General features: G+C 40.8%; 1 protein-coding gene across 2 annotated transcripts in view; it reads right to left on the bottom strand.

Moving 5' to 3' along the window:
• The window catches only part of LOC124594746 (ATP-binding cassette sub-family C member 4-like), a 193379-nt gene that overhangs the window by 101958 nt on the left and 67559 nt on the right, over positions 1-23862 (bottom strand). For both annotated transcript variants that reach the window (XM_047133125.1, XM_047133124.1), the window contains exons 8-10: positions 15958-16096; positions 15767-15877; positions 4797-4979 (exon numbers count right to left, since the gene is read on the bottom strand). In XM_047133125.1, the coding sequence (XP_046989081.1) occupies positions 4797-4979; positions 15767-15877; positions 15958-16096 (433 nt within the window). The remainder of the gene's footprint in view (positions 1-4796; positions 4980-15766; positions 15878-15957; positions 16097-23862) is intronic.

Genomic DNA, 23862 nt, shown 5'->3' with positions numbered 1-23862 from the left:
GCCTTCCTATTGAATTATTTGTACATCAGTTGCCTGTAACTGATACTCTTCCTCTCTCTCTCTCTCTCTCTCTCTCTCTCACACACACACACACACACACATACACACACACACACACACACACATGCACACACACACGCAAACACTTGTCAATAAAGTTTTCCTTGTAAATACTTTTAGCTTGTCGATGCCTCTCGTACAACTTACAAACTCCACGTTCCATAACATCATAGTATTTGACGAAGCCCTACCAGAGCTTTGGCTCTTCTGTTCAGCTCCATCGCTAATCTGCAACCCTCTGCATTGTGAATCTCGTCTGCGGAGGACTAGGTTATCACTCTCTGGTGAGATGTTTCGTTTAATGTCTCTACAGAACCTTGAATAGACCTAAAATGCTTACGGTGAGGTACTGCGTCGAATTGTCGAATGTGTTGATTTAGGGACAAGTGGTAAAGTTCTCTTTTGAGAGTTGAAACTGTTTAATATATCTTTATGTGACATGACCCACTTTCATCCAGTTAAGGTAGCCTCAACTGCTGCTACACAGCGATATACCGCTCAGATCAAAATATATTGATTATCCCTTACAAATTCCAAGGGATTCTATTTTTAACTGAAAAATTATTTTAAAAACGTTAGATCTAAATAAATATGTGTGAAACTGAAGCAACTTTTATTCCAAGAAAATACAAGATTTGCACACAACACGGTGTGATTAAATGAAAATATTTCGTGGACTGATTTCCACTAAGCACCTTGGAGTTCATTCGGATAAACGCGTTAAGAAATGCATAATGAAAACAACAAATAAAGCAAACAGTATGATAGTTTCTCTACGTCCTTTAATAAACAGATCATACCGAAACCAGATAAAGAGTGTCTTGCACCATCTTGTAGTCACAAACAGAAGAAAGTCTTTTACAGTGGCACACGTGACATTTGCAAAAGAACTAAGTTTCTTTAATGCCTGAACAATTTTACCTGTCTTGAAAAAGGAAATATGCTTAGTTTCCAATAAATTCTGTTTCAAAATGTATTTAAGTTGTAACTGGTTTTTATAACACTTTTACTTAATTTGATTTCACTTACTGATTGCTGATGTGTAGAAGGGTAATAACGTAACAGGTAGACGATTCAATACAGTACTGACAACACTTTCTCGTTTTCGATGCTTTTGTATAACAGTACTTCATTTCTTTCTAGTTACATGACAATGTTGCGCCTTGGAACATGTTTTGACGTTGGGAGAAATTTTAATTCCGAGGAGCAGTTTTGTAATTTCAGAAAAGGACTGTGGCACATGAAAAGTGAATGTCAACATTCAAAAATGGAATAAGAAAATAAATTAAATTTTCATTACAGGGCTGGCTAGATGCGAATGTCTGAGGAGTGTACTAAGGTGCAGCACTCTTCCCTATCTACAAACGTTAACAAAATCCAGACTTTCCAATAAAAGACACTACGATTAATTTTAAATGCCCCACAGTTAATAATGACCTAAAAACAAATTCACAATTACCTACGAATAAGAACCGATTCAGAAACGACTCGCTCCATATCTAAAAGGAATTACAGCAAACTACCCCACTCGGCCAACGCACAAATTCGTCAAATATCCAACTAGACATCCATGATCATGAAAGTAATAAAGTTTCGAAACTGGGAACGTTACCACTTGAGAAGGAAAACATCAAAAAAATACTATACATATACGCGTGATCATGTATGTTGGAAAGTCATGGAACATGTAAGTAATAATTATTTGTTGTAGTAGTGGAGGGTCTTGTCTTTGTAAAGTTCCTATTGTTTAAAAGTATTTATGCATTGGTCAAATTGTAATATTTACTTGAATCTGTTTTATAGTTATCTCTACCACGTCACTTTATTGAGACTTTGTTGACTACATGGTGAATGTTTGGCTCTATATCTGTGACGTGTTAGTCATACAAAGTATTTTGTGTAATTGTATGTCACCTATGGGTCAGAGCCCCACGAAAGTGAAATAAAAAAATTCCTGGTGGCGAGCACAAAGACAGTGAAAAGTGGCGCTACGTGTCAGCTAACATCTATTAGCGTGATCGTTGCAAATGAAACCTTGGTTTTGCAGCCACCGCTTTCTGCAGTAGCTTGCGTGTGTCCCAGCGAACGGCGCCTGGTCAGGGCAGATTCGGTGTCGGACTGACTCTGTCCCGTCTCTTGATGTGTGGCACCCTTCGAACAAGGTGCCCGCTTCGACAGCTCTGCCGCCCCCCGCCCAACGTTGCGCGAATAATTGTTTTATTATTACTTGTACTGCCCTAAACTACGCAAGCTAATTACTGTAGACGCTTAACACGTCCTCTTTTATGCCATCGAGCACAGTTATGCAATGATAGACGCTGAACCAGCAGTCGAGAGGGCAGCGGTTCAAAACTCACCTAGTCCATTGTCCGTCCAGATTTAGGCTTTCTAAGGTTTCCCTAAGTGGCTTAAGGCAAGTTGCTTTGAGAGTAACACGGACCATTTCTTTGTTTATCCTTCGTTAAAATCGAGCTTTTCTCGATTGACGAGACGTTAAACCCTAACATTCCTTTCATTTTTCTGTCATCTCAGTGCTTCGTTGTGGTAGCATCGCTCATTTGCTTTACTTCTATCGATTTATCGTTTATTTTATGACTGACCAAGTGCTTTTACTTATACTGCAAGACGGAAAAAAATTGCAACACCAAGGAGTTGTGCAACGCAAACGGAAGTTGGTAGGCGTGTCTATTTAAATTTCGCGCCAGTCGCATTAGAGTGGCAGTAGTAGCGCCACTATAAGGATGCAAATGAGGTTTGATTTAAATACACGCTGTAATGGCAGTGAGAGTTAGCTACCTTTGAAATTGGACGTGGTGGGCTGATGTTAGTCAAGAATGCCTTTAAGCTGACAAAGACGCCACTATCAACACCTCACTGGGTTTGAACAAGGTCGTGGAACAGGCCTACGGGAAGCTGGGCAGATGTTCCTTTTGCGATGTTGCAGAAAGACGTGGCAGGAATGAATGTACTGTAGATGATTTTCAGCAGTATGGTCACAAGAATGTACTGTCGCGAGAGGGCCAAATGGTACTACCAAGAGGGAAGGCCGTTATGTTCGGCGTGTGGCTCTGGCGCGTCGTACTGCATCTGTTGCAGCAATTCGAGCAGCAGTTGGCACCACGGTGACACAATGAACTGTTGCTTATTAACAGATAACTGATGTGCGAAAACTCCGAGCCATGCGCCCTGTAGCTTTCGTTTCACTGACCCCAAACCACCGTCATTTGCCACTTCAGTGGTGTGAAGAGAAAGCTCGTTAGAGGGCAAGATGGAGGTCTGTTGTGTTTTCTGATGACAGCTGGTTCTGCCTCTGTGCCAGAGAAAATGAAATGACATGATCGTGTGGCATTGTTGGCCCGGAGGCCCCACTGGGGAAGTTCGGCCGCCGACTGCAAGTCTTTTTTCAGTCGACGCCACACAGTGCGACTTGCATGTCGGTGATGAGGATGAAATGATGATGAGGGCAACACAACACCCAGTCCACGGGCGGAGAAAATTTGCAACCCGGTAGGGAATCGAACCAGGGCCCGCTGCATGGTAGGCAAGCACGTTCCACTGCGATGAGCAGGAGTTATGGTCTGGCGTACGATTTAGTATGACAGCAGGAGCACCCTCGTGGTTGTCCCACATACCGTGACTGCCAGTTTGTACATCAGTCTGGTGATTCGACCTGCTGTGCTGCCATTCAAGAGTTGCATTTCAGGGAGTGTTTTCTAACAGGATCACGCTCGCCCACATACCACTGTTGTAACCCAAAACGCTCTACAGAGTGTCGGCGTGTTGTCATTCCCTGTTCGACCGCCAGGCCTGTCTCTAATCCAGCACGTATGGGACATCATCGGACAACTCCTGCGTCGTCCACAAACAGCATTAATCGTCCCTGTTTCGAGCGGCTTGGTGCAACAGTCATAGAACCCCCAAACTGGATATCTGGCGTCTGTACAACAACATGCATGCACGTTTGCATGCTTGCATTCAACATTCTGGCGGTTACACCGATTTTTAGTATACTAGCGTGTCACATCCGCAATGCTTACCTTACAAAGTTAATCACTTAAATATTTTATCCAGACAAATGTATTCCCGAAATTTCATTACTCTAGATTAATTAGGTTTTGGTGTTGCGATTTTGCTTCCTTCAGTGTAGTTTTCGCCATCAGTTACCTATTACTAAGCCCTTTTCGTTACGTATCGTAAAAAGTCACGCACTTACATAAAATTCTCCGTGTGAAACCCAATAACAGTATCGGTAACTATCTAACACAGTCAAATTGTATAATTGTAAAAAACAACGTAGAAGGAAAAATTGTAGGATTAAGAATAACTTTGCACTTACATAGTCGAGACTTGTCAAAGAAAAGATCGTTGTGGAACTAGTGTGTTGACAACGTAACAGAGTGAGCGATTCCAACACCTCAAAATTTATACCTCTAGCTTCAATGGCAACGCTGAACAGCAGGCAGTTCGAGGCTTACACAAGTTTCCTCGTCAACCATGAATTAAAGAAAAAAATTTTTTTTTGTATCTATAACGGTAAGGAGATTGTTACTTGCTAGCAGAATAATTCCATTGGTATTCGCTGCACTGTTGTACAGATTTTCCACCAGTATAACATGTTAGTAGGTGAGGATACTTCCGATAGGTTATCGTAATCGAGCTGTACATGTACGCAGTGGCAACTTGCGCTCACGTCCACGGACGCCGCACCTTTCACAATAGCAGGTGAAGTGAGTTACCTTTCCGCAGCCCACAGGCCCTATGACAGCGCACAGCTGGCCGGGTAAGACGGTGAGGTTGATGCCGCAGAGGACGTCGGCGCCGCCGTCCCACGTGGCCGACACGTGCTGCAGGCTCACCTCTCCCGTGGTGGCGTCCTGGCTGGAGTGCTCCACGCTGGCCTCTGGCTTCAGGAGGAACTCCTGAGGGCAGCACAACAGCAGAACACCCGCCTTGTGTGTAACGTAGAACGGAAACTAATGTATCTGAACATAGAGGACGAATTCCTCTGAGTAAAGGAAGTGAACCTCAGAAGTAATGGAAAATCTGCCCTGAGAACCATTCGAAGAACGATTACACTTCAAAAACTAGTGATGCACAGCTCACATAAGGGAGGGATCCAAGTTTGAATTTCTGTGTGGCACACAGAACTTGGTCGCATAAAATCGAAAAAATGGTTATCTCACTAACTTCCCATCTACAAAATCTTAAACCTTGATGTTGCACGAGATATTTAAAATGCATTTTACCTCTGACATTGTGCACCCTTAGAGATTCATAATTCAAGATTAAAAGTAATTATATTATAAAACAGAGGAAATTTTCCACGTCCTATTTTGCACAGTAAATAATGCACAAAAATAATTTTACCTGACACACACCTTTCAGTGGCTTAGGAACTATATGTTAATGAGCATCTATATTAGAATATCCTTTTTCGCTCTAAGGATGAGTTATTCGGTTTTACATAACAGAGTGTACATAAATATTAAAAATGTATATGGAGTACTAAATTCTTATCTGACTCCTCGGTCTGCCGTGATAGCGTTTCAACCTGCGACTTGTATATAGGGTGTTACAAAAAGGTACGGCCAAACTTTCAGGCAACATTCCTCACACATAAATAAAGAAAAGATGTTATGTGGACATGTGTCAAGAAACGCTTAATTTCCATGTTAGAGCTCATTTTAGTTTCCTCAGTATGTACTGTACTTCCTCGATTCACCGCCATGATTTCATACGGGATACTCTACCTGTGCTGCTAGAACATGTGCCGTTACAAGTACGACACAACATGTGGTTCATTCTCGATGGAGCTCCTGCACATTTCAATCTAAGTGTTCGTACGCTTCTCAACAACAGATTCGGTGACCGATGGACTGGTAGAGGCGGACCAATTCCATGGCCTCCACGCTCTCCTGACCTCAACCCTCTTGACTTTCATTTATGGGGGCATTTGAAAGCTCTTGTCTACGCAACCCCGGTACCAAATGTAGAGACTCTTCGTGCTCGTATTGTGGACGGCTGTGATACAATACGCCATTCTCCAGGGCTGCATCAGCGCATCAGGGATTCCATGCGACGGAGGGTGGATGCATGTTTCCTCGCTAACGGAGGACATTTTGAACATTTCCTGTAACAAAGTGGTTGAAGTCTCGCTGGTACGTTCTGTTGCTGTGTGTTTCCATTCCATGATTAATGTGATTTGAAGCGAAGTAATAAAATGAGCTCTAACATGGAAAGTAAGCATTTCCGAACACATATCCACATAACATATTTTCTTTTTTTGTGTGTGAGGAATGTTTCCTGAAAGTTTGGCCGTACCTTTTTGTAACACGCTGTATAGAGAATTACTTGTTGCTATGTTATTACAGCAAGTTCTTGAAATAGATAAATATAGATAAATGTAAATTAATGCAGATGAATAGGAACAAGAATCCCGTAATGTTTGAATACTCCATTAGTAGTGTAGCGCTTGACAGTCACGTCGATTAATTATTTGGGCGTAACATTGCAGAGCGATATGAAGTGGGACAAGCATGTAGTGGCAGTTGTGGGGAAGGCGGATAGTCGTCTTCGGTTCATTGGTAGAATTTTGGGAAGATGTGGTTCATCTGTAAAGGAGACCGCTTATAAAACACTAATACGACCTACTCTTGAGTTCTGCTCGAGCGTTTGGGATCCCAATCAGGTCACATTGAGGGAGGACATAGAAGCAATTCAGACGCGAGCTGCTAGATTTGTTACTGGTAGGTTTGATCATCACGCGAGTGTTACGGAAATGCTTCAGGAACTCGGGTGGGAGTCTCTAGAGGAAAGGAGGCGTTCTTTTCGTGAATCGCTACTAAGGAAATTTAGAGAACCAGCATTTGAGGCTGACTGCAGTACAATTTTAGTGCCGTCAACTTACATTTCGCGGAAAGACCACAAAGATAAGATAAGAGAGATTAGGGATCGTACAGAGGCATATAGGCAGTCATTTTTCCCTCGTTCTGTTTGGGAGTGGAACAGGGAGAGAAGATGCTAGTTGTGGTACGGGGTACCCTCCGCCACGCACCGTATTGTGGATTGCGGAGTATGTATGTATGTAGAAATATTTGGTGTATATAGATCATAGTTGTTTTTCTTTATAACAGGTCATTGCACATCCGACAACGGTATTCAGTGTTTTTCAGAGTTAATTAATGCTAAAAATAATTTCTCTTTTTTGCACTATATAAATGTAAACTTGCTTTGAACCATCTCAGTACTTGTGTCAATGTATAGTCAAATTAGCAATCATGTGTCACATGCGAAGGGCTATAAAATTAACCAACTTCATGTGGTCTCTATGGGAACAATAATTTTATATTTAAAGCTAATCAAATTTGCAAATAACAATTTTCTGTTTCATCTCAGTAGTGTGAGATGATGAAAATAGACGTGTCTTTAAATATTTGATTGTAAATAGTAGAATGTTTAGAGTGGACAGAAAACAATTTGTGAAATTTCGATACGTATCTGAAAGCGCCGTAGTAAATGGGTTCATAGGACTGCGTCAGAGATAAAGTTTGTAATTGTGCGATGGCGAGTGCTGAGAGAACTAGGCAGTCTCAGGATGGCGATGGACGGCAGCAGATATGAGGTTCGCTGGTGGTGGCGGCGTAGTCAGGTACCACGAAACAGCCACATCTTACTTTTATAGACGAGGTCAATTGAGCACACGGACTCCATTGCAGTCAGAGTATAAAACATTTATCTGTTTGCTTTGATATGCCACAAATGGTTTTGGAAGATACACCAGTGTGACGTTCTTCTTGTATAATTCGATACGAACAAACTCACTATGTTTCTTATATAATGCATTCTCTTGCCACGAAGACCAGTTATACTAGATGTGAGACTCATTACTCGTCACAACTACTCCTTCTATTATAATGACATAAGTTCTACTCCAGAAACGACCATTAGAGATGTCGTGTGTACTCTCACCATAATGTTTTCATACCGTACTGTCCTGCTTGACGTTATTCTTACTGCTATTGGTATGGTCTATTTTGACTGGCTGCTGTTGCCATTGCATCCTATAGAGTTCGATATTCACTGAATTTTCTGGTGACGTTCATTACATAGGGGGTATTGGATGATTAAACGTCCATTCAATTCAGAAATGATGTCCATTATCAACATCGCTACGAGGTGTGACCCGACATTCACGCTCTTGCATTCGTTGCAGCATTGAAGCAAACAGCCTTTGAAAATCATCATAAAGAGTTTCTGACAATGGCTGTGTCGTACAAGATTGAGGGCCGGAGTCCGGTACGGAACAGCACATTTCCCGTCGTGTAAAAGGCACGCTGAATATAACGAAACAAGAGAGAGGGGGAGGGGCCTAGTTACATACTAATTATTCACAATAAAAGAATATAAAAACTAATGTGAAACAATACAAAAACAATTTTCTATCAAAAGTGTGTCATAGCCCAGAGTCTACGTGCGTCATTGGAAGTACGAGTAAATTGTAACCTCATATCTACGCTCATTAGTTAGGCTACACAACATAAAACGAATACATAAAATTTTTACATATGAGAGGGAAACTAAAACATGTAATAATTACATAAAAGAAAACAGCATAAACTAAATAATACGTCTAGTAATATGATTGCATTCCAGCAAAAAGAGAGTTCCTTGGCCCAGAGTCATGCAATCTTTTGGGACTACGTCAAAACACACACATGCTCACAGTCTAAGGAAAACACATGTGAGTAATGTAGCAAAAAGTCTAACAAGACGAATAGTAGCCCGACGTCGCCAAGGGCGCTAACAAGCGGAGTATAAAAATATATACAGGGTAAGTCACTAACTATTGCCACCAAGAATAAGTCCGAACATATGATAGGAGCTGAAAAGTTTGTAGGACAACGGGGGCCATAATATGACGTTGGTTTTTTTGTTGCTAGTTGGCGTCGCGTTAGAGATACAAAGGTCAACTTTGTTTTTTTTTTTTGAATGGGATGCTATAGCTGGTACTTATTTTCTGATAGCGGCTGTCGAGACGAATCCAGTGATGTGTAACAGTAAGGTCTTTGAACGTCAATGAAGGTCCCAAAGGTAGCATGAACGTCCATTTACAGAAGGTGTTCGAAGTGATGGCCATTGGTATCAATGCAGTGCTGCAATCTTCTTATCATGGATTGAGCAGTATTTTTTGTCACTTCGGCACTTACAGAAGTACGTGCTCCGACAATTCTCTCTCGCATATCTTCAGGTGTTGTTGGAACGTCTCTATAAACAATGTGTTTTACGAATCCCCACAAGAAAAAAATCCAGAGGTGTCAAGTCTGGCGGACGAGTCAGCCACGACACTTCTCCTCCAAGTCCAATTAAACGATTTGGGAATTGTCTCTGCAACTCATTTCTAGCAATAAGCGAAAAATATGTCGGACGCCCATCGTGTTGATACCACATTCTGTCCCTTGTTCCTAAAGGTATTTCTTCCACTAACAGAACTAATGTTTCTTGCAGGAGTGTGGTGTGCTTCATACCATTAAGATTTCCTTCTATGAAATAGGGGCCTGTAATTCTGTCCTCCAGAATTTATGGCGTTGCAGAACACGAACGACACTACTCGGGCTCATGGCATATTCCCTTGCGATCTGACGCGAACGAACACAAGGAAAAAAATTGGAAATTTGTGGTAAGGTCTTATGGGAGCAAACTACATAGGTCATCGGTCCCTAAGCCTACACACTACTTAATTTAACTTAAACTTATGCTATGGACAACGCACACCCAAGCCCTAGGGAGGACTCGAACCTCCGACGGAGATAGACGCACGGACCGTGACAAGACTCCCGAGACCACGCGGCTACCCCGTGCGGCCCGAGCGCAGGGATCTCGAACCACAGTGGCAACAGTACCAATTTCAGTTTCCTTGTTAGTAATTCCTTTGCCGGATATGTTTCCGATGCGTCAAAGATGCTGTTGTTCTCAGTTTATCATACACGTATTTAAATGTGCCACGTGTAGTTTGAGTACGTTGAGGATATCTTTCGGCGTATAAGTCTCTAGCTCTCACTGAATTTCGTTTGCGTACTCCGTAAATGAAAAGCATATCGACTTGTTCCTCGAAGGAGTATATCATTCACATTCCCTTTATTCAACGATTCTAGTCTTACCGTTCCTATTAGTGTTGTATTGTGAAACCCTCGAATGGTGTTTACATGTCAATGGCACGTTAGATGGATACGCTGTATTCGGCGAATATTTGCTATTTGCACGATATACGAGAGAGAATTGTCAGAGCATGTGCTTCGATAAGTGCCGAAATGATAAGGAATACCAGTCAATCCATGATAAGAAGATTGCAGCACTGCACTGATATCAATGGTCATCACTTCGAACACCTTCTGTAAATGGACGTTCATGCCACCTTTTTGACCTTCGTTGACCTTCAAAGACCTTTCTGTAACACATCATTGGATTCGTCTCGATAGCCGCTATCATGAAATAAGTACGAAACTATAGCATCCTATTTAGAAAACAAAGTTGACTTTCATATCTCTGACGCGACCCCAACTTGTAACAAAAAATCAATGTCATTTATGGCCCCCACTGTCTCATGCGACATTTATTCCACAAACTTTTCAGCTACTATCATAATTTCGGAGTTTTTCTAGGTGGCAGTAGTTAGTCACCACTCTGTATATGAGGGAGTCGTAGCCCGAAACCTACACACATCAGTGGAAGTGAATAGTAGAACGATAAGTATGTTCGTGAACTAGGCGAAACAATACAAAAACACAAAAATTACTGATACAGTGAAGATGCGTCGGTGATACCAAGGTGGGCAAAATAAAGACAAGTTCACTGGATCTGGGGTGGACGTAATGAGGGGTAATTGTCCTCATTTTTACATTAGTCATACAGGTCGTTTCTTTGAAACCAGGTAGATGGTTCAAATGGCTCTAAGCAGTAGGGGACTTCACATCTGAGGTCATCATTCCCCTCGACTTAGAACTATTTAAACCTAACTAACCTAAAGACATCACACACATCCACGCCCGAGGCGCCTAAAACCGCTCGGCCACAGCGGCCGGCAAACCAGGCAGAGAGAACGTACTAATTATCAGCATAGGACAGTTTTTTCAGTACATTTAAGTGCACCTCATCCTCAACGATCAGCGCGATTTTAATCAAGGTTATTTTTTCAACAATTTTCACGATCACTCATAAACACTCTTGTTTATTACATGTATCTCCGCTGCCTACACAGCTTCTATACAATTTCAGTCATCCAGTAAACTTAGACATCTGGCTACTTAGACATCTGGCTTACTTACGGAAATCACAGACTTCGGGCTACGAAACGAGTTGGATGGACTTCTGTTGCAGTACTCACATCTGTTTATCCTTACTCAATCTGTGAGCATAGATGCGTGCTATAACAAATTTCAAAGGATTATATAACTCTTTGTCATGAAACTCTCTTTTTGTTGGAATGCAACCTCATTATTAATTTTACTAACGTTTACGCTGTTTTCTTTTTGTGTTATTGTGACATGTTTTTTTTTCCTTCTTATGTTTACAACGTTTCAGCGTTCATTTTATATTGTGTAATCTAGCTAATGAGTTGAGATATTAGGTTACGATTTACTACCAATGATGAACATAGACTCTGGACTCCGACACACTTTTGATGGAATAAGGTTTCTGTATTCTTTGACGTTAGTGTCTGTATTCTTTACTCGTAAATAATCACTGTATAAGAAGTTCCCCTATCTTTCTTTTTCGTATTATCGATTAAATACAGGACATTATTACATTATTAAATTTAATTACATTGATAAATTTTTTCTCCCATTGAATTTTCTTGCACATTTGCATGTCTTGTTCAAAACATTATTTGTGCTTTTAAGACATAAATTTCATCGTTTTGTAACTTCTTTTATATTTTCTTCATTTATTGTATTTCTTTATTTATATTTCTTATTTTTTAATTATTTCTACCCGACTGCGACTTGCCGGCAGTTCGTTTCCCTGCGAGCATGAGCGCGGGCACGCACACACACAAGCACACACACACAGTATAATTATTGCTCTGAACTCACCACATAGTACATGTTGTTAACGAATTACTGGAGTAATGAGACTGTTTACGGAGTATTATGAGCTGATGATTTTTTGTAAGAAAGGTTTGTTCCTCATCCGCTTACGGTGGACTTATTGAACGTTGTGTCACGTTTTTATTGCTTTGAATGTTTATTTTTAAGGTTTTTCTTACATAATGTTTCATCTCAATATGTGAGCTACAGCCATGTTGATGACTGATGACAGCGTGTGAAATCTCACGATGAAATATCGCACTCCAATGGACAACTGGTATGTGTTGAACACGTTTATATATTTTTATAATTTTAATTAATTGTTCATAATTCTCCCGCCTGAAGTGCAATATTCGGTTTCAGTTTAAGACCCGAGCATGGTTGAATATGCAATCGAATCTAGTAATCATTGAATATTATACAATTTCGATCAGGACAGTTAAAAGAATTTTTCCAGAATTTTTTAGCTTCATTAATCTTTTTAGATCCCTTATCTTCTTCCTGATTATTTTATGATGTAATGGTAATACGAAAACTATAGCCTCCAGGGAACCTTTCCGATTATTGAATGAATGTAGCAGAGCAGACGAACGAAAAGCTCGCAGAGAAATCTAACAAGGTGGAGAGAGACACAGTGAAAATAATTTCCAACCAATCTACATGTCGTGCAAACTTACTCTCATTCCTATCACTGCAGCGGACGTAATCACTGGTTATGTCTCTGATAACGGCACAGCGAATATAGGAAAACTTATCAAAATAAATAATTGAATTTTAATACTTCTATAATTCTTCATCATAAATTCTTAACTTCTGCAATTGATTTTCGTGCACCCTTTTCAATAACGTGTAATTATTATATTGTTTTTAATTAATATCTCAATAATGCATGAAAAAAAATTAATTTCCGAAATATTATTAATAAAATAAACACCACCGAGCACATTAACGTAAAAATTCTCTACATTCTAGAAACAGCATTTAAATTTCATTAATTCCGCATTGCGCGTTACATGTTGTATCTGTTCACTGTGTTGTGGAGTCAACTTTCGACACATATTCGTGCCAATAAAGAGTGATATCAAGCTTGCAGTTACAGATAAAACATGGATGAAAATAGTCATAGTAAAGTAGCAGGTGTAAACAAGTTTACTTTCTGTAACATTGGTCATTGAGTTCAAAACTTTCCATTTGCACCCTTCAGAAATTTTCAACGTAGGAAACAATATCACATTTTGAGATACGCTATGTTGGAGATTGGGTGTTATAAAAAAATATACAGTAATACTTTCATGACGAGTGAAAAGACGGAGTATTGAGAGTAATTCACATTATGTATGGTGACGTTAAGAAGGATACCGCAAGTACAACTGTGGCGCTTTCCCCGAACAACTGGTATAAAAATAAACCTTAATTTCATCGTAAATATTACGATCAGCATTCGAAAGGAACAAGACCCACCTATTCACCACATACATCGCATGTTGGGGAAAAGGCTTCGATTTCCTGTTTGATTGTTCCATAGTTTTCCTAAATCATATCAATCCAATCGCAGAAACGTTTCTTCTATAAAGCTGTTGCCAAGCTAAAAACTTTCCTCGTGAAATTAATTTGACTGAGTTTTAATAATTCTGCGTAATGGGGACATAAAATTCCAACTCTTCCATCTATGTGGATCTGATCGCTGTAAAACAGCCACATCAGAGTTGCTCAGCAGGAAATACCAATCAAACGCGCACTTTGGGGGAAGCTTCCTTTCGTATTATATCTCAGAATCGTATCAAACACCTATTGTGTTTAACATTGTGGCATGAAACAGCTTTTCTTTAATACCTAGCAGCTTAAGAGAATACTGAAATACTGGTAGAGCTGTGTTCATATCTTTTAACCGAGGTGACTTTGTGATAAAAGGGAGGGGATGACATTCTGAACATATTTTCGTCTCTTTTAACGGAACAGATTCTTGGCATTACTCTCAAACAGGAATGCAGTGTTCTAGAGAGACTAGTGCACTACAAGGATTGGTTTCATACCTTACAACAGTGGTACTTTGTTGTTAAGCACTTGTGTCTAGGTATGAAACCTCTTCTTCGTTGAAAGGGTTTGCTTGTGTAGCTCACTTAATGGCCTGCTGTAGGCGTGAGTGAAAGTGTTAAGAGAATAGTTCATTGTAGATAATTGTATGTCAGATTTTGTTCACATTTATTCGTTTCTCGTACATGTTCCGAAATGCTGTTTTAAAGCGACTTCTGTAGTGATATTTTATTTGAAATGGGTATTATAGTTACAAACAAAATGTTGCTAGAAATGAAAATTGGGATACTCAGAAGAAACTGCCAGTGGTGGCGGTTCATCATTACTAAAGGATGAGTTTCCAAGACTCCTTAATAATGTGGTAGAGACCTTGGCAAAAAAAAGAGAAAGCCTAGAATTCACGCTCCCGGATGGCTGGGAGACATCCATTGAACAGGATAGAAGCCTGCTTCCCTTTTCGAAGAGAGTTCAATCCTTAATGCAGTTAGTAATGCTTACTTCTAGGAGATTAAGAGAATACGTCTTCACGCACTCAAAGAAGAATTGTGCCAAGACACAGGAAAAGGACTGTATTACAGAGGCTAGGTCCTGGAGTGACATGTGTAGGTTGCTACGACACAAATAAAATGAGAAATAGTTCCCGGCATAGACCTCTTAATGGAACCAGTTATATGAAAAAATTCTCCAGAAAAAGTTGTAAATTCTCTGTAGGTGACACCGATTACAATGGGGGGATGAGTTTTGTTGAGGTGATGGCAACAGTTTAGACACTGTAGCGGAACTAAACAACTTACCTACAAATTATGTTAGTCGAGGGATGGGTGCTGTAGTTCGTTGTAATGGAAAATTTTACAATGATTTGCTGACAGCATGAACAGCAAATGGATATATTTCTTGTGCAATGGCAGGAAATGAAAAATACTATAAATAGCTTGAGAGACGAGATGAATATTTTCCAGATATTTTCTCCTAATAAAACTGGCATAAAAGTTAGACAGGCGTGACGTATTTGAAGTGCCTCAAGTGGCAATACAAAAGAGGAACTTTTAACTGTCAGAGGATATTATTCCATCAGTGAATCTATATGTACTAAGTTTGTGAATCACAGTTCATCAGTTTTTGTCAAAGCTGAGAATTTCTACAAAATAGGAAAGCCCCAAAACTGTCACAAAGCCATTTCTATTTACGGTTCGTCTGAAACTTAAACTATCTAACCTTATCATTCCTAAAGCCATCAATGTTATTTATACCGACGAAGCTTCCACGATTTTGCATTTCATATGTCAGGCAATATACAGTATGTATGTCATGAATAAATTACTGTGTGTATCCTCGGAGCGTGGACCTATGCATAAGAACTATATTCAACACTGATTAGTGAAGACTTTGGCTCACAAGCACTATTCCTTTCTCTTGTGTCGTATTCTAGAATGTTTGCAGTTTGTTACCATGACAATCAGTCATTATCACGTCTGTCAGTGCTGGAGAGAATCGCATGTATGCCTTAGCATCTAACGAACAGAAATTCGGTATGCTAGGGATGCTGGTAAGTGTTGAGGGGAGCTCGCAGACACGTGGCCTGCGCTTACCTGAATACGATGGGCGGACACACGTGCCTCCTGCAGAGCAGACATACTGAGTGGCACCCACAGGGCCAGAGACGAGTTGAGCACGTTGTAGAACTGAGAGATTGCGAAAATCTGAAACATACGAGAAGAAATGCAGGTTCTTGCAGGCAGAAGTATTCGAAGTAATTCGGAGCTAAAACGGGCGGTCATACCTGCTCGGGTCCGGCAATTTTCCCACCCAGAAAGTAAGCTGCGAGCGTGACCAGAAGAGCAGACCTCTCTATAAACACACTGGATGCCAGTATAACACTCTTCAGGTAAGCCACGTGCAATAGTTTGTGAACTTCAGATCTGCAAGCAACACACAACTGTATGTAGAGTTTCCGTCTCGTTGTATATGAGAGAAAGAAACTAAATCTTATGGAGATAAGAAATGTAAGAAACCGTTGGCCTTCATGCCTCCATCACGCGCTCTGTATCCATATTGTCAGCGATTGGCTGCTTCAAGATGTCTTAAAACAATTGGCGGTGCGATGTGACGTGGAAATCGAGAACAGCCCTCTCTGTGATCGGAAATAGCACATGTGCGACATTTCCCTTCAGTTTGACATCTAACAAGAGGTTTGAAGGCTTTTGTAGAAACGTTGACTGAAAACTCGTAGTCAAAGAGTTTGGAGTGTCGTTAATCCTTACCACATGAAGGATGATGCTGGGAAACTTCAGCGTTAAGCATGAAAGGGGGGCTCGGGGCGGGGGCGGAGCGGGCGTGCAAGCTCTCCCTAATTGGGAAACACGCTCGGTGGCCGGTGGTCACTTTTGTTTGGCACTTTCATAATGTTCCTGTAAAGAGAGAGTCGTTCACTGATTCCTATGCACCGATGTGACAGGCAACCATTTCAATGACCCTGAGCTAAGTGGTGGTATGTAGTTGAGCTAGCACCTGCTGTCCACAGGCAGAATCTGAAGGATATCGAAAGGGATTCCTGTGACACTAACGCCTGGGAATCCGTGAATCGCTGTCTCGCTACATGAACACTTTTAAAGTGCTGAACAAAGGTATGAGGGTGGTACTGAGGGTGTTCTCGAACTGGAGGGTCTAAGGGGCGCCCTTTACCGTTTTCATCATGCACGTGTCAATGTTGCACCCCAACAGGGCGCGAAAAGGAGGATCGAGAAAGCATAAACGCCGCTTGCTGTTCCTCGTCGAATGGTTTTGAAAGGTCCCTAGTTGTTTCATCCTGCGTACCAGAGCAAAAATTGCGATTGTGCTACATACCAAATGGGTGAGATCGCGCCCAGATTAGATTTAGATTAGATTAGTTTTTCGTTCCATAGATCCGTGCTGAGGAGATCCTCGTGGATGTGGAACATGTCAATTTATTTATTTTTTTTAAGCTGAAATAACAATACTAATAGTATGAATATATACAATACATCATTTGTCTCTATTAAAAAATTCGTCAATGGAGTAGAAGGAGTTGGCCACTAGTAAGTCTTTCAGGCTCCTTTTAAACTGATCTTTACTTGTAACTAAATTTTTTATGTTTACTGGCAAATTATTGAAGATGAGTGTTCCTGAGTAGTGGACCCCTTTTTGAACTAAAGTAAGTGCTTTTAAGTCCTCGTGCAAGATCATTTTTGTTCCTGGTATTGTATGTATGAACTGAACTGTTTGTTGGAAAAAGAGATATATTATTTAGGACAAATTTCATTAATGAGTAAATACACTGAGAGGCAGTAGTTAGTATACCCAGTTCTTTGAAGAGGTTTCTACAGGACGTCCGTGAATTTACTCCACAAATAATACGTATTACACGCTTTTGGAGTTGCAGCCCCAAAGTGTCCTTAAAGAATGGCTGAATCGTCTGGTGGTGTCAAAGACTGTTGTGACCGTCGGCCTGTTTGCTCATCGCATTGCGAACTGTCGTTTCCGAATGCAGAAAGTGTGGGAATCAACGCCACTAGGGAACCGTTGATTTCATTATCGCCGTTTATGCCAACGCTTGAAGCCTATTCGTGTCGATTCTGAGCTGCGGTGTGTCTGAACTGTTTTCTTTGTCCACCCATAAGAGAACCGCGTGGTTTCAACGCTGGGCGTTTCGTTCCTGACCTCCATCGCAGAGGCACCAAGAGAAGGGATGAGATATGGGTAAGGAGGGAGGGGCGACAACCTTCCCATCTTGTGACATTCCACTTTGTCGCTGGGGAGGAGTGTGGTGAAACTTGGTTCCAGTCTGACATCATTAACTCATCTTACAACTCACACGAGCTTCTGGCCTTTCTTTGGCACGTGTCGGCACATTGGTGTTCGTAGCGTCGCCGTGCCCAAGAGTGACGTCGCAGGGCGCCACGTTTTTGCGCCATTACAGAGGAACACTGTAGGCAGTTTTGACCCAAATTTGAAACTTTAGTGTCTCAAGGGGAGATAAATGTGGGGTTCCGAAAAAGTGAGCCTTTAATTGTGTTGCACAGTGTAGATTTCTACGAGGTGCAGTGACTGTAATTTCCATTATGGGATACATCATTTTCTTTGTGCTCGGTAGTTCGTCTTTTTCTTCATAGATATAGTGAAAGAAAAGTAAGCTTACTTTTATTTCCAGTTAATCGCAGAATGTGTAGTTTTTTTCTTTAATAACAATTACCAGCTGTCTCAGTTCCACTCATCAGTTGAACTGAGACGGCTGGTAATTGTTACTGTTAGTTTTATCAGTCAGTATTCTCTGAAGCTGATGGACGCCTGGAGCTGTGGAACTTAATTATCAAAGTCAGATGCATTTTCTAGGGCCACAATAACGATTTTATGCTGATAAAGTAATATTCCCAGGGGATTTTTATTTTAAACCCCTAATATCGGCGGATTACCCATACAAAAGCTTAGATACTGGGTTGCAATTCTGAGTCAAACTTATTCATAGCGAAGAGGGCCGCTATAAACGTTGAAAAGTGGATGGCGCAACAGATAATATCAATGCAGTAGTCCGCCCCCTGTAGCTGAGTGGTCAGCGCGCCAGAATGTCAATCCTAAGGGCCCGGGTTCGATTCACGGCTGGGTCGGAGATTTTCTCTGCTCAGGAACTGGATGTTGTGTTGTTCTAATCATCATCATTTCAACCCAATCGACGCACAAATCGCCGAAGTCGCGTCAAATCGAAAGACTTACACCAGGCGACGGGAGGGGACGGGAGGTCCCAGTCACACGACATCATCATCATCAATGCAGTGCAGCTGCTATAACTGACCGTTTTCCCAACATGCTGTTGTGGTCTACAATTACGCCAGAGGAAAGGGAAGTGTATATTTCAGAGAAAGAGACGTCGCGAAGTTTCAGCTCGCCGCAGCGAGACACATTTCAGAGTACAGGATGGCGCACGCGCTTGCTGCTTGCAACGCTGTGAAGGAGCCTGCAGCCCCGAAGGCAGGCGGGCAGCTCCCATCACTGCACCACCCCCAAGGCTTGTTACTCGAACTGTGTAATAGCCGGGCTCACAGATTCATCTTCGAATAAATAAAACACGTCAGGAAGCGGCCTTTAAAACAACTCTGAGAAAATGGTTGTGGCATTTAGTACCTGAGATGCTGTGTCAGCGGCATCTGCTTAGAGGACCGTGTACAATCTGAAATTCAGACCTTAAGCAACCGTGGACCATCTACTGCCAATACAGTTACTACTGCTTGACTAGTGTATGGGTTTAGATATCGATCCTGCACCTAACAGATCGAATCCACCCTTACTGAACTTCGCTCTGGTGAAGTAGCACCGATGGCGTGGGAATGTCCCGTTCTACATTCAATGAGTGTGCATTAGTCAGTACATTGGCTATCGCGTCGAGCGGGTCTTACGGGCGCGTGACGTGCGCGATAGCGTATAAAATTGTCTAAATTGAATATCAGATTAAATTTCATAATCTGTGTACATATAAAAGGCAATGTCCTGACTGACTGATTCATCAACGTCAAGCCCAAGTGGGTAATACAACAACTTGAAATTTGGAGATAGTGTTGACCTTATACTAGAGACATTGTTTAATAAGGGATTATTCGATATTCCTACCTAATGGGGTCAGGAAACGTCCTGACGACTGACTCATCAACGCCAAGCCCTAGCCGCTAAGACAGAAACTTGAAATTTGTATATGGTGTTGATCTTATACCGGAGACATCGTTTAAGAAGGCACTACTCGACATTTCGTCTTTAAGGGTGTGAAAAAAAAGGAGAAAGGTATTTTGGAAACACGTTATTAAGGCAATTTTGAAGCTAGACCTACGAAAATTGATATTTAGGTCCTCGATCAGAAATAAAGAAATACTTGTTTCAGCATTTTTGGAAATTTAAGTGAAAGTTTTTTGAAAAATAAGTCATTAGTAAAGAACAACCGAAGTATTTTTAAAGCAAAATTTCTCGGTTACAAATAAATAAATACATGTTTTAGGAAACCTGAAACTTTAAATTCGTAGGTGTTGGTTCTATATTGTAGGTACCGTTTCGTAAGGGATTGTTTGAAATTCCATCCCGAAGGAGGTAAAGTAGCGGATGAAATGTTTTTTTGAAAATATGTTACTGTTGAGGCAGTTTTGAATCTAGAACTACAAAAATTGGTATTTGAATTCTCGGTCCAAAATAAAGAACGTGTGCTTCAGAAATTTGGTAAATTCAAGCACTAAGGGGGTAAAATAGTGACTGAAATTTTTTGAAGAGAAATTGTAATTCAGTTACTAAAGCTACATATGTGAAAATTGGTATTTGGCTTCTCGGTTAGAAATAAAAAGAAAAATGTTTCACTAACCTTCTCGGTTAGATGTAAGGAAATATGTGTTAAGGGATGAAAGTTACTATGAAGATATTAATACAAGAACGCAAAAGTGATGACTAACAAAATCAGTTGCCAGAACCTTTTCTTCTGTCAGCAGTACATTCGGAAAAGACCATGTTTCTATGGATTTAATTAATGCGAAAAGCTTAGGTGTTGCAATCTGCGAACAACATAAAAATTCGATTAAAGAAAAGCAAAAAATATCTGTACAAACCATACAATCCCCGTAAGCGAAGCAGCGAGCGCTAAGCTACTTACATAATAAATGGGCGACCCTAAAGTACGGAACACCAGTGGCAAACTCAGACAGAACTGTGTTAAGTGGGTGATTGTGACTGTATTGGGAGTGACATAAGTCCACCTAGGGGCATAGTGCTTGTGCCTGGAGAGCAATAAATCGAGTTTTCCTTAAAACAGTGTTATCATCATTCAACCCTATCATCATTTTTCTAGTGGTTTGGTGCGAACGAGTGATGAGAAACAGAGAACGTTTTGATAGGACTTGTGGTAGTGGGTGCACGATTAGGAACTTTGATAAAGTGGCACGTCCCCTTGGCCGTAATCCTGCCTTCCTAAGCCGTCATAATTTACAAGTCTTATGCGTCGAACTTTCGACAGCCATACAACTCAAGCATTCCTGGAAGCAGAACATCGGTAGTGTAACTGATTAACTTGCCATGTCTGTGGTTTACAGTCATTTAGAACTTTTTAAACGATGTTCTATCTGACATTGGCTGTCCAAAGCTTTTGTTTTCACAACTGTATATCCGGCCTTAAGGCCATTATTAAGTGGTGTACTCTAGACACTAAAAAATAAAGAACAGTGTACAAATAAAATGGTATTAACATGCCTTACATACGTTTGCTCTATATTGCAAATTGGTGGAAATTACATAACACTTACACTGTGCTTCAGCACATGTGAAGCTTTAAAATCCTCCGATATGTACAGATGTCATCATCGTATCTGAGCCTTATAATTGTAAGAATACAACATTAAACGAGCGCGAGTCTGCGTACATCGTGAAAAGGCTATAAATTACATAAAATATTACAAATGTAGTCATCCTTAACACGAATCCCGGTGAACAGGTGATCTTGTACACCGCTTCCATACTCGTATGATCTAGGGCAGTTGACGCGAAGATACATGCAGAGGTCGTATTTTCTTTGCTCTTGTGAAATATGGTACTTTCGAGCGACAACAATTTTAATCATAGGGCCGTAGTATGATTTTAGGTTTTTTGAACAAAATACAGCTTTGTATGTATTGAGACAGTCATAGGGTACAAAGTGACGAGTTAGGAATTTTATTTACAGCAGAATAACGTAAAAGTGCATATATTATTTGTCCTAAAGGACTTACAGAAGTTTTGCTATTCATACAAGCATGGCAGTAGTAATCTTTGACATCGCTTTACATGCGTGTACATCGCAAAACCCTTCATCCACCCACTCTCTCCCAAGCAAATATTGGATGGATATGTGCCCCACTATAACTCCCTTCACATCCCTGCATCCGTCCATCAGTGGATCCTTTACCGTTTCATCAACTTCCCACCTCTGCTCAACCTCGTTGAACAGCTTCTCAACAACAGCCGCGCCTCTACCGACATATTACACCAACCCTAAGCCTCCACACCATCCACATCCTCTCCGAACAGCCGTTCAACCGTATTCTTCCCCCAGACCATGCAGTCCGTCCAGACTGCCAATTATAAATTCTACTTCATAACTGCTCCCGTTTAGTTCCCTCCATACATTTCCCTACGCCTTTTCCCCTTCACCTATTCATTCCCTACTTCCTTTTTCCCTTTCAAATTATGGCTCCTCTCTTACTAACATCCACTCTTGCTCCACCAAGACCTCGCATCAGTCCCCCTTCTTTACGCCCCCATTCTCGTTCCCTTCTCAGTGCCCAACCTTCTTCCTTTCAGCTACAGACAACCTTTCCCAGCACAGGTCTTTCCAGTTTTAGTGACAGTGGTGTGCTTCTTTACGAGATCAGTGTCTTACATCTTATTTTAAATGTACTCTCATTATTTTTCATTTTACCTTTTTATTATTACTGTTTTAAATTCAAAACCAGGAAGCCATGTTCCGTGTATACAAAAACGTTCAACAGTTTCACCTTTAAAAATTTGTATTTCACTTACAAGTATCTCACCTTTCTGCTAGCGTTTGTTTCACCTCTGTTGTAATTGTCCCTTGGCTATAAAGTGGGTTGAATGCACAGCACCGACCTCCGCCCCCATACTGGGCGAGAGGGGACAAAATAACAATAAAAAATAAATAAGGTACACATGCAATTGGTGAAACAGTATATTAAGGCCAAAAAATGCTTGCATTTGAATTGATCCAACAGGACAAGCCAAAGTGCGGCACTGCTGACTTTAAGAACAGAAAGCAGAAGGTAATCCTCCGCAATATTGAGAGTGGTAATGATGTTCAGTCCCAATGGGGCACTGTTAAATGGGGCGTTCCCCAAGGGTCGGTGCTGGGGCCACTGCTGTTCCTTATTTATGTAAATGATATGCCTTCTAGTATTACAGGTGATTCAAAAATATTTCTGTTTGCTGATGACACCACCTTGGTAGTGAAGGATCTTGTGTGTAATATTGAAACATTATCAAATAATGTAGTTCATGATATAAGTTCGTGGCTTGTGGAAAATAATTTGATGCTAAATCACAGTAAGACTCAGTTTTTACAGTTTCTAACCCACAATTCAACAAGAACTGACATTTTAATCAGACAGGATGGGCATGTTATAAGCGAGACGGAACAGTTCAAGTTCCTAGGCGTACAGATAGATAGTAAGCTGTTGTGGAAAGCCCATGTTCAGGATCTTGTTCAGAAACTAAATGCCGCTTTATTTACCATTAGAACAGTATCTGAAATAAGTGACATTTCAACACGAAAAGTAGTATACTTCGCATATTTTCATACGCTTATGTCATATGGTATTATTTTTTGGGGTAATTCTTCTGATTCAAAAAGGGTATTTTTGGCTCAAAAACGGGCTGTTCGAGCTATGTATGGTGTAAGTTCGAAAACCTCTTGTCGACCCCTATTCAATAGTCTGGGAATTTTGACATTGCCCTCACAGTATGTATTTTCTTTAATGTCGTTTGTTGTTAGCAATATTAGCTTATTCCCAAGAGTTAGCAGCTTTCACTCAGTTAATACTCGGCAGAAATCAAATCTGCATGTGGAATGCACTTCCTTGACTCTTGTGCAGAAAGGAGTGCAGTATTCTGCTGCATCCATTTTCAATAAGCTACCACAAGAACTCAAAAATCTTAG

Source organism: Schistocerca americana, chromosome 2 (genome assembly GCF_021461395.2).
Source record: "Schistocerca americana isolate TAMUIC-IGC-003095 chromosome 2, iqSchAmer2.1, whole genome shotgun sequence".
NCBI lineage: Eukaryota > Metazoa > Arthropoda > Insecta > Orthoptera > Acrididae > Schistocerca > Schistocerca americana.
Note: the sequence above shows the minus strand (reverse complement) of the source record. Positions and strands in the feature narration are given on the sequence as shown.